At 33.2% G+C, this 12,106-nt stretch overlaps 2 protein-coding genes across 2 annotated transcripts; one reads left to right on the forward strand and one right to left on the reverse strand.

Moving 5' to 3' along the window:
- The first annotated feature begins 1,248 nt into the window (after nt 1-1,248).
- On the forward strand, nt 1,249-5,150 carry LOC131601523 (putative E3 ubiquitin-protein ligase XBAT31). Its single transcript, XM_058873364.1, has 8 exons — nt 1,249-1,679; nt 2,833-2,892; nt 3,016-3,087; nt 3,376-3,497; nt 3,619-3,759; nt 3,848-3,955; nt 4,048-4,309; nt 4,458-5,150. The coding sequence occupies exons 1-8, from the start codon at nt 1,491-1,493 to the stop codon at nt 4,824-4,826; spliced, it is 1,323 nt and encodes a 440-aa protein (XP_058729347.1). The 5' UTR covers nt 1,249-1,490; the 3' UTR covers nt 4,827-5,150.
- Nucleotides 5,151-5,556: 406 nt separating this feature from the next.
- On the reverse strand, nt 5,557-8,454 carry LOC131601524 (uncharacterized). The gene is made up of 3 exons (XM_058873365.1): nt 8,193-8,454; nt 7,726-7,875; nt 5,557-6,201 (listed from the first exon to the last, which is right to left on the reverse strand). Exons 1-3 carry the CDS (start codon nt 8,202-8,204, stop codon nt 5,737-5,739), a joined length of 627 nt encoding a protein of 208 aa, XP_058729348.1. The 5' UTR covers nt 8,205-8,454; the 3' UTR covers nt 5,557-5,736.
- Nucleotides 8,455-12,106: the final 3,652 nt, after the last annotated feature.

Consider the following 12,106-nt stretch of genomic DNA (forward strand, 5'->3'; position numbering starts at 1 on the left):
AGCAAATTGTTTAATTAATATTCTGTGTAAATAATGTGGTTTCTAAACAAATTATTTTATTAATATTCTATGTAACAATGTAATAATGTAATGAGTATTTTTTTAAAAGAATATATATTTCTCCCTCGGTTTTGGTCATAAATCGAGATGCTAGTGGCGCTAGGTTTGAAAATCCAAAAAATAAATTTGCTGGTAATTGAACCTATGATCATTTCAACTATTCCATCGGTTATTAAAAATCCGAGGGGTTAAGTAGCAAATTATTATAACGCCATTTGTTACCTCGTCTTTGTAACCGATGTTAAATCAACTTCACGTCCGAAGTTAAATGTGTGTTTTATAGTAGTGGAATCTTAGAAAAGCGGGATTGTGGATAAGAGAAAAAATAACATTATCTTGTGTCTCAGGGATAAAGTTCTAAAGAAAGTTGCTAAGAAGAAATTGCAACTTCAATGTGAGAAAAAGTTGAATAATTTATATGATAGAGTTTTGATTCATAGGTTGTGTCCGAAACAACAACTCCATTTATTCCAAATGATAGAAAAAAATTCATATAGTGGATCAGTTGATAGTATTTCACAAGATTATTGTTGATATCTTGAGAATATTGAGGTGAAAATTGACAATGAAGACAAATCTTTACTCTTGTTGAGCTTATTACTCATATCTTTAAGCTCTTTTAAAGATGCTCTTCTTTATAGTATATAAAATACTATTACTTTTGATGAAGTTGAAACATTTGAGATTCAATTTTTTTAAAATAAAAGATTTAAAGATTAACCAGACTTGAATATATCAAAATAAAAAATGAAAATAAAGAAAGTTTAAATCATAGAAATTTAACAAACTAAAGCTAAAATTATTTAATAGTCTGAAACTCCTGTAAGTTGATAAAATATTTCACAAATGTTCATTTATAAGAATAAAATTTACTATGTTTTGAAATTCTCTGTAAATAAATTGTAAAAAACTTATTTTAATTTTATTAAATAAAATTTTAAACGTATTTGACGTGTTGAAAAGTGAATTCAAACTTTCAATTTATTTTTTTAATCAAACTAACATCAATGGTCATTCAACTAAATACATATTGAAAAGTGAATTCAAACTTCCAATATCCATCTTATCAAATGGAGACCATCAAGCCACATTTCTGGTCACCATGCTTAAATCTCACTTTTTCCATACAAATCAATTATTTATTTAATAAAGTAATTTTATAAAACCAAGATATTTCAAAAGTTAAAAATCATAATCAGTGTGAACAAACAAGCAGACGTTTAAGTGTTTCTTTTCTTTTCCAGTCAGTTTCGGTCAGCCTGCCCGAATTCGCGGTGGGCAGGTTCAAACTCCAACGCATCCATACATTCATCCAATACATAACTGATTCTCTCTATACTTAATCAACCCAACTCAACAACCAACAGACTCACCATAACACCGCCGTGCAAGGCGGCGCGTGAGGAAGTTTCCGGCAATCAGGAGAAGAAATGGGTCAGAATCAGTCTGGCTGTGGGATGGGGAAGAGAGAGAATGATTTGTTTGCTTCTGCTGTTGTCAATGGTGAGATGGAGGTTGTTGAAGCTATGGTTGATGAAGATGTGAATGTGTTGGATAGAACTATTGGTCGTGCTAAGTTGTCTCCTCTTCATTTAGCAGCTGCTAATGGCCGGATCGAGGTAGTTCTTGTTCCTATATATGTTACACAGGTGTCTGAGTGGGAGTCAGACACCTGCGTCGACACTTGTAATTACGTTTAATTTATTATTACTTTTTCAAATTATTAGCAGTGACGCCGTGTCAGTGTCGAGTCGTGTTTGGGGTACTTGTGTTTCAAGGTTGTATTCACTCTAGATTTCTTACATGTTGATTTTGTGTAGTTGGTTTGTTAATTGGGACTTTTATGATTAAATTTGGATTAGTGTTGAGTGTTTTTAGTTGAATAAATGTTTTTTTTTTCAATATTAATTGGAAAAATGTGTTCATGGAATTTTGAAGAGTTTAGGAAGAAGTTAAAGGAGATGGTTTGTGAAGAAATTGAGTTGACTAAAGGGGATTTTAGTCATTGTTGGTTGATTTCAAGTTTTGTTTTCAAGTGTTGGTTGAATTTTTTGTCCGAGTGGTTTAGAGCTGGATAGTTTTATGATAATTGATTCCTGAGTTCATTCAAAGTGGCTATAAGCTCTGTAGCACCGACACCTCCAAAAATAGATATGTCAGTGTCGGTGTCTGAAACCGACATCAATACTTGTGATTACGTTTAATTTTCATTTTTTCAAATTATTAATCGTGTCGACATGTCAATGTTAGTGTTGTATTTCTGGTGTACGTGCTTCATAGGCTATAGGTGCATGTTTGTGTTGGCGGTGAGTTTGGTCGAATCACGGTATGACACTTTGATTTTAACAAAAACTACACTTTAGAATTTCAACAAAATTATAGGGCTACCATGAATTCGTCTCTTACCGTCAATCCAAGTGTGTGTCTTGTTTCCCGTTGGAAACTATTAGAAATGTTTCGTGTCTTCCGGTTTAGATTTTAGTAAAAATCTGTAGTTTATTGGTTTTGGGATCTTTAAAATGGAAGAGTCTGAAAAATTGAGTTGAGGTGTGTTGTGTAAGCTAATTCCGATTTATTCATGAATTTGTTATTATAAAGATTCCTAGGTTTTGTTTGATATTTCAACTTTTCTTTTGTTTGTTCAGATGTTAACTCAATGTAGCTCTAAGTGAGTTGAAGTTAGAGCTTTTTGTAATAAGTGATTAATGCAACATCATTTGTCCCCTCTTGCATCTCTCATGTTGTTTTTCTTTGTCTTGAACTCTTGGTTAGGTGCTTTCCATGTTGTTGGAGCAGAATGTTAAAGTTGATGTATTGAATCGCCACAAACAGGTGCGTGTCTCTGTCAGAGTTTCCAAACACATTTGTAATTTCTGCACTTTCTTGTATTTAATAAACTTGGTTGTACTATCTATTCTGATTCTTGCCGCGTTCTTTTTCTTTTTGGGTCTCTAGACGCCGTTAATGTTGGCCGTGATGCATGGAAAGACCGGATGCATGGAAAAGCTTATTCAAGCTGGAGCTAATGTATGTTATGCTTTCTTCTTTTTCTTTTTATGCTCAAGCTCGTTGAAGTTTAAGGGAAAAAACCAATGACATGTTTGGATTGACTTATTTGAGTTTATCTACCAGCATAAGCTTTTTTGAGCTTATAGCTTGTACAAAACAAATTGGCTTTATTTTAAATTTTGCTATAGAAATAGTTTATGCATAAACACTTATATGATAAGCGCGTATAAACATTTAAAGGTGAATGTGTTGATCATTGGTTACTCAATTAGGAGATTGATATGACACGATCTTGTAATATTTCAGATATTAATGTTTGATTCTATTCGTCGAAGAACATGCTTGCACTATGCTGCGTATTATGGTCATGTAGATTGCCTAAAGGCTATTCTTTCAACTGCTCATTCCACGCCGGTTGCAGATTCTTGGTTAGACTCTCTTTCTTCTTAGCACAAACAAATATGAATGAATCATGTAGAAAGTAATAGCATAGTACTTTCATATTATATTACTATAGTCTAAATCCAAATTGTTCAATGGTATTGCCAGGGGATTTGCCAGATTTGTGAACATAAGAGACGGAAACGGTGCCACGCCACTACACCTTGCTGCTCGTCATAGACGGCTTGAATGTCTTCATTCCCTTTTAGACAACGGGGCTCTTGTTTGTGCTTCAACCGGTGGATCTGGGTAATAATTGTGTTCTACGTTTTATTAGTCTTATTAGATGAAAATCGTTGGTTTTTCCTATTAGAACTGATCAAAATACATTCTGCAGATTTCCTGGAAGAACGCCACTACATATGGCTGCCCGCGGTGGTTCTGTGGACTGTGTCCGGATGTTGCTTGCTTGGGGAGCAGATCGCCTTCAATTAGATTCCTCGGGGTAAGTAAATCTACGCTCATCACTTCAAGAAACTAATTTAAAGATGTAATTATAGATTCAAGATTAATGGCCATGTGATTGATTCTTTGCAGGAGAATACCATTCACAGTTGCTCTTAAGCATAGACATAGGGCATGTGCGGCCCTACTCGATCCTTCATCAGCAGCTCCACTTGTTTGGCCGTCTCCGCTAAAGTTCATCAGTGAGCTCAACCAGGAGGCCAAAGCCTTATTGGAGAACGCCTTACTAGAAGCTAACAGGGAGAGAGAAAAAACCCTATTAAAGGAGATTGACACATCTTCATCTCCACTTCGTTCCGATAGCAAAGACGATGACATTGTCTCAGATTCCGACGTACAAAGTCTTCCTCTCTTGATTGCTTTCGACTTCTATGTTTTAGTATATTATAATCTGTTATAGGTCTAGATAATTTTCATGCAAGATCGAGTGTTTTCTACAAAACTATGAGTTGCTTATTTGCTTGTTATTTCTCCTCGTGTAGGAAAGCAATATGGAGTTATGTTGCATATGCTTTGATCAAGTCTGCACTATTGAGGTCAAACCTTGTGGTCATCAAATGTGTGCTCATTGCACCCTAGCACTATGCTGTCTCAAGAAGCCCAATCCCGCAACTGGTTGCACCACCGGACCAGCCTGTCCATTTTGCCGAGGTGCCATTCTTCAGTTAATTGTTGCTCAGATCAAGACTTGCAGCGATACAGAAATGGAATCAAATCCAACAAAACCAAGGAGGTCAAGAAAATCAAATGTCAGCGAAGGGAGCAGCAGCTTCAAGAGTTTGTCAGCCATTAGCTCATTTGGAAGGATCACTGGTCACAATTCAGGAAAAATTGATACCGAAAAGCAATGAGGGATTTCTCAAGTCTTGATGATTGCTGGCGGATTCTTTACTTCCATTGACATATGAGTGGTGATTTTACGCTTGCTGTGGAATAGCTACCTATAGTAGTAAGCATGTTATTTGAATTCAATTTTTTCTCATTGTCCGTAAGATCACTAAGATCATTCAAGACAAAAGACGAACTAGATTCTTATATTGTCTGTTTGAGTCATTGTAATACGATTATCGGTTGAACTTTGACAGACGGTTGCATTTTTATTTTACCAATTATAAAATGTAATTATAGATGAAACATTCGATTCTCTTGAGTGTAGTACTCGGTTTTCGCCTTCATCCAAGCTGTGTGAGTATCTGATGACATGTAGCTTGGAGTTTATTCAATTCAACGCTTTTTGCGCTAGGACTCATTTGCAACTCGGAACTTGTCAATATTCAACTGAAGAATTGGTATTTTGAATTTAAGTGGTTAGTTTTCTCATTCTCTGTACTCTCAATCTTGTTGCTTAGAACTCTGCACAAGTCAATTGTAACTGTGGCTGAGTAATGATAGGTAAATATTGTAAAGCTTCAAATGTTTTGTTTGGGGCATTCTTTTATCCCTGTGACTTGGAAAATATATTTTGTTTCATTTTTACTTTCAATATTTTGAATTATAGGTTTGAATATACTTTTGGTTCCTGTAATATATGTAGAAATGTAGTGTAAAATAGAATATCCAAACTGAAAAATGAATAACTAATTATGAGAGATAAAATGAGATTATGATTGAGAAAAGTGTTTGTTCTCACAGTGGCACTGTGGTGATACTGAAGCTTGAATTTCTAGCTTCTTAAAATTGCAGTGTAATCGACATTAGGACATGAGAGTCACAAACTGAACAAGTGCTAAAATGAGTGACATAAGGTTGTCACTTTTTGACTCATCGCCATAACGAAGAGAATGGTGTTGGTGTTCCATATCTATTGCTCTGCCGCAATGCTGTATTGGCATCTCTTCCATTATCTTCATTCGATGAAACTGGTGAACTACGAGCAGCCTGGCTACCAACAAATGGTGAATTTGACTCTTGAACCGGAGAGAAAACATTATGCCCGTCAACAGAAGCACATTGATTCCTTCTGTAAGTACGTCTAGCACGTCTAGCTCTTCTCTCTGCTACAAGGTACTGACCAAGAGAAGGAACATTGTTCGGACTGACTGCATCGGTAGTTAGCTTTGTACAGAGTGAGAACAACCAAGGTTTCAGCTTGTGATTCTTTTTGTCTTCCTTTGAGGGTTCCATCTCTCTTCCCCTGATTGATCTCCTTGACAATTCTAGGAAGCTAGAAACACCTAAGAGGCTTCCAAGTGTGATGCTCTTGTCATGGAAAAGTGATCCTGTGGACTAAACCAAGGTATACAGAAGTTAGCAAGATAGCATTGGCACATAATAACCAAAACTCTGCCGTACCGGCGCTTTACGATACTGTTATAGCGGAAAAAAAATTGTCATGTATATTAGCCGCCGTTATTTGATAACACTGGAATGGAAGACTAAAATTTGAATCCAACATTATTGTTGAATTAAGCTCTAATTCAATGACGGATTAAAGCAAAATAAATGCCAAATTCTGATAAAGCATGGTATTCTAAGTCATGTTGTGGACCACATAGAGAGTGACATGAAGAAAGAAAGCATGTTTATTACATGAGATTCCTTTTTTTGAAAGATAAAAAGCTTCATCTTCATGAGACAGATGATCAAAAAGTAAATAGTCAAAGGCAATGGTTTAAACCAAAAAGAAAGAGAAAAATATCTCAAAATTAAAATGGGGACTATACTCTTGTTTTTATTTTTATGATACATAGATATGACTAATGTTTAATTTTAATCAAAAATAGGACTAATGTTAATTTGTTATTATTAGAATAACTTGTACTAAGTATGAAGGAATATATTTTTTTTATATAAAAAAAAGTATTAACATACATAAAACATATATATAAAATATTTAAGCACTGTCTATTCCTAAAGCCGTCTCAATTTTTTGGAGGTTCTGTGTAGATTAATCATAATTTAATCAAGAAAAAACAAATAGAGATCATATCTGACCATCGTTTAACTATTATAAACATTTTATGAGATCTTATTTAGCCACAGGTTAACTGAGACAAATTTGAGATTAAGCCGCCTTGCACGCTCTCAAACACGACTCTGACTATTTCTGTTTAAGAAGCGTGTATATCCCAAACATGACAACAACATTGACATGACGATATCGGTAATAATTTTTAGAATGAATAAATTACACATAATCGCAAGTATCGATATAAGTGTTCGACTCAAATATATATACATTTTTTCTCAAAGAGTTGTCGGTGTTATATATATTCTTTCCTGTGACAATAGTTATTTCAATCAATAATTAAACACTGTCATCTAAGTTGTACCAAAAAATATACTGTCATGTTAATTATTGTTGTAAGAATGCAAAAGGAATAACCATCATAGCATAAGGATAGATAATTTTGATTTCGTACCCTTATTTATGATACATATCTTTTTCTTTGTCTCCCTTCTTTTTCTGTTGTATCACAGTTCATGTTTTGTTGCTTTTTCTTTTTACAGAAGAACACATGTTAATAATTCAGCTCATATTCTAGTAAGACATTAGTTTAATTCATATAAGTCTCTATGACAAAGAAGCACCGAAACTTCGAATATGATTCTGACACTGATACAACAACGCCAATAATTATTTGAAAAAATAATTAAATTGAATATAATCATAAATGTTTGACAGCGACACAAACACAAACATGATTTTTTTTAGAGGTGTCGGTGTTACATAATACTTTAACACTTTCTGCGACTCTTATGAGTCCTTGAGATTTAATTCACCTAAACTTATACATTAAAACTACTAACCTCTGTATCAAAATATGAGGAAGAATCAGTTGAGCGGATGGAAGAACTTGTGAAGAAAGTGGTGAAGGAGATCGATCCAGAGAATTCACCGTTTCTTACTAAAACATTTCTTGGATTCAATAAATTCAGCCCAAAAGGCCACCCTTCTTCCTACATCAACATTGCAACCATTATTACCATCGCAAACCATTTCATAAAACCTAAAACCTTAAAGGCACATTTACAAATACCACATTGCCTAACGCATTATCATTGTTTTTGTCATCTTATCTTCATACCTTACAACTAATCTGTTTCGATTGACTTATTTAAACTTATTTACTATTTTGAGAGTTTGAAAAACTTATAAAAACAACTTATGACGCGAAAAGTTGTTTTTAACTTATTTTTAGAAGTTTTTAATAATAACTTCTGAAATGACTTATACCGTATATGAAATGAAAAAGAAATGTAGTTAAAGATGATACCTCTTGAGCCATGATAGACTTGAGTGAATGATATGATTGAAGAGAAGAATGAATGAATGATAAAGGAAATGAAAGACTAGGAAGAGTCCAATCCTAAGATGTCACTTCATAGAAGAACAAAACAAAAAAGAATAATTAATGTTATGGATGGATAGCATTGTTTCCTCTGACCAAGGTAACAGTGAAATGAGGAAAATAGAGAAAGGAACAAAATAAAGGAAGTTGTGATGTACATAGGTGACAAAATGGTGGAATAGATATGGACATGAGAGAGAAAGAGAGGACAGAATAGGGAATAATCTGCCAAAGGGAATTTAACTGTATTGTCTGTGAGAGTCAAAAATGTGTGTGAGAGAGAGAAAGAGTGAGACAAAGAAGGTGTGAAGTGAGAGTGACTTGTTAGAAGCTTTTTCTGTAATGTATGACTTATGGTTTGGGAAACATAACAGATGTTGGAGTAGCATCTCATTTAAGTGTAATCTAGTTTATTTTATAAGATTTCTAATTTTCAAATTACAAGCTTATCAATCTACTAAGGTTGAACAATCCATCGGTTCAGATCGGTTTTGGATCAAAAATTTAAAATTTAAATCCGATGCAAACTACAATTTTATTTTTAAGATTCAATTTCGATCGATAAAATTTTAATTTTTGGTGGGTTTGATTAAATCAATTTGAAGGATAAATCGGGTCGGTATTGTTGGTTTAATATTTATTGAAATAAATTCATAAAAACATCTCGTTTTTTTATAAAGTTCACAAATATTTATTTTTAAAAAAATCTATCAAAATTTTAGAATAGCATAAGGAGGAATTATTTTTTTATTATTGAAATAAAAGTTATTATTTTGTGATAATATTTTCAATATCATTTGATATTAATATGATTAGGGCTGGAAATGAGTCGAGTCGAGTCGAACTCGCTTCAGTTCAGATCGACTCGTTAAGAATTGACCGAGTTCGAGTTCAAGTTCGAGTTCATGACGAATTTTTTTTTCGGCTCAAACTCGACTCGTTAAGAATTGACCGAGTTTGAATTCGAGTTCGAGTTTATCTCGAACTTTTTTTTCAGGTCAAACTCGATTTGTTAGAAGTTCACGAACATCTCGATTCAACTCGTTAGGTTTATCTTGTTAGGTTCAACTCGCTTATTTCACGGACTTAAAATTAATTATATATATATATATATATATATATATATATTTGACTTTTTAAATTAATATTTTTTAAATTAATATTTTTTAAATAAAATTTATAAGATTGGAATTTATACGATTTAATTTTATCTGTATAATTATTTGTTGAAATATTTTGCTCACTAGAGAATATAAATTATCAATTAAAACCGTAAAATTAAAATAAAATATGATACTAAGATTTAGAGCAAATATTTAAACCTACTCTTAAAGACAATCTAATCGATCTCATATATAATCGAGTTGCCTCATGAACCTAACGAGTCGAACTATGTATAGTTCAAGTTCAGCTCATTTAGTTAACGAACCCAGTTTTTAGCTCATACTCAGCTCATTTGGTTCATGAACCTAGTTCAACGATTTAATTTTCGAATCGAGTTTCGAACTATTTTCGAGTTAGTTTGGTTCATTGCCAGCCCTAAATATGATGATTATCATATTTAAACCACAAATTAAATAATACTCATAATTTAATATTACATGTTTTGTAATTTGTAAGTAACCTATATTAAATTATTGAAATGTAATAACTTAGAACATTATGAACCCCATTTTTATGATGAGTCAACCTTATACTACTAAAAATAAATATGATGAGTCAACCTTATACTAATAAAAATAAATAAATTGACTTTGACAGGATTCGGTTTTTGACGGGTTTAAAATAATCATATGAATTAGGGGTGTTCACTGGTTCAGATAAATCCGAACCAACATAGTGTTTGAGTTGAACTTTTTTTAGTTCGGGCAAGAACTAAACCAAACCAATGAAATCTAATGATAATTGTTTCGGGCATCAAATTTTCAATTTTTTACCCGTAAGCCCAACCCAAACCAACCATACTTAATTATCATAAAAATTACTACCAAGCATTCAACTTCTGGAAGAAAAAAGTAAAACATCTTATGTTGACAAGTTATGCTATTTATATTTGTCTTTAGAAAATTGTTAGTGTAATGTGGTAATTTAACATAGATTTATTTATGAAACACATTTATTATCATATTAACTCAAGTGACTAGTTATAGATTCAAAAGCCTTTATGTTAAATATTTTTTTTTGTTAGATATTTTTGAATCTATTAGGGAAAAATTAATACTATTTTTTTATTATTAAGAAAAATTTATTTTTGTAGATAAGTTATTTTTTTCAAATATTTTTTACATTTTTTTATCTACCCGATCAAACCAACCTGTTGTTTCTCGGTTCGGTTCGGACTTTATCGCAAAAAATTGCAAATCCAATCCATCTAATTTTAATCAGTTTGAATATCGGATTCTCTCAAAACTGAACCAAACTGACCCGTGAATACCCCTAATCTGAGGCGACCGAAGCAACCCTATAGTACCCAAATTAAGGAGGATTCTACATGCAACCTCCGTATTATATATGGCATCCCCCAAAACAAGTGAAAAGTCAAATATATCCCTATTCAAATTTTCCACCATTTCACAAATTTGTAGTTGAAAATTGAAAATTTTGAAACTCCCAAGGAGATATAGAAAATTTCACAGTAATATCGAAAATTCTTTGCAAATAGAAAGTGCCATACCGGAAATTTCTCAATCATATCAGAAACTCTTTGGAAAAAAATTTGGCGATACTGGGAATTTCAAAATTTTCGGAAGAATTTCCCAGAAATTTTAGAATATTAGAATTTTGAAAATTCTGGTAATGCCTTCCTTTTAATTTCTTGTCAGTGAGTACCAAAGGAAAGGGTGATAAGTGCCAAAATGTAGTTATTTTGTGTATGTAAATAGTGACACTTATCGATACTTTTTGTTAATACCGTTTGAATAATTCCCCGTTTTGTGTATATTTGTATCGTTTGTGTTTTATTACATTTTTTTTATGTAAATATGTACCGTTTGATAGTTTTGTTGTCTTTTTGCAAGTATTTTTGCGTTTTCGGAGCCTCGAGGAATAAAGTGTCAAAGACACGACTGCAGACGCGTTTTGAAGAAATAAAGTTGTTGTTCTAGTGTAGCTCGCGTCGCGCGCTGTAGGAGAAAAAAAGAAATAATTCAGGCAGAAGCTAGGGCGCGTCGCGCGCTCTAGGGCGGTTTAGTACATTTAGTGATAGGGCGCGTCGCGCGCTCTGCGATTTTTTCAGTTTTTGTATAAATAGCTTAGAACAAAATTTTGTAGGTTTTTATCATCCATTTCCCTTTTGGAGTGACTCTGATCCATTTTTGATAGTTTAGAGGCTTAGGAAACACCATTGGGTGCTACATCATGTGGATTGACTATGAATTTGTCTCGATTGTCTCAATTGCCAATGGTGGGTTTTGTATGTATATTTCTACTCTTATTGTATGTACATTTGTTGATCTTGGGATTGTTTATATATTTACTTTACAAATTATCATTGTTGTTGTTCTTGATCTTTTTGCTTAAATGCTTCGGATTTGTGTTGTTGTAGAAATAGACATCATAGATCTTGATTAGGAATGATAACTATTAGATTTTGAATTGTAGAAATAAATTTGGGGCTAATAATCGTAGTGGGTGTCGAGTCTAATGCCTCCGTGTTGTTTGTGTCGGTTGAGACATTGCTGATGTGAATAGTAACGGTTGAGCTTTCGTCGGTGTTGCAGAAATGGACACTGATGTGGCGTCTCGATTCATGTCTGGTGATTTTGATGCGTATTGTGAGTGAGTTGCGATAAGATCTTCCGATTTAAGTATTCGACGGGTAGAACGAAATGCAATTCCAT

Source organism: Vicia villosa, linkage group LG5 (genome assembly GCF_029867415.1).
Source record: "Vicia villosa cultivar HV-30 ecotype Madison, WI linkage group LG5, Vvil1.0, whole genome shotgun sequence".
NCBI classification, from domain to species: Eukaryota; Viridiplantae; Streptophyta; class Magnoliopsida; order Fabales; family Fabaceae; genus Vicia; species Vicia villosa.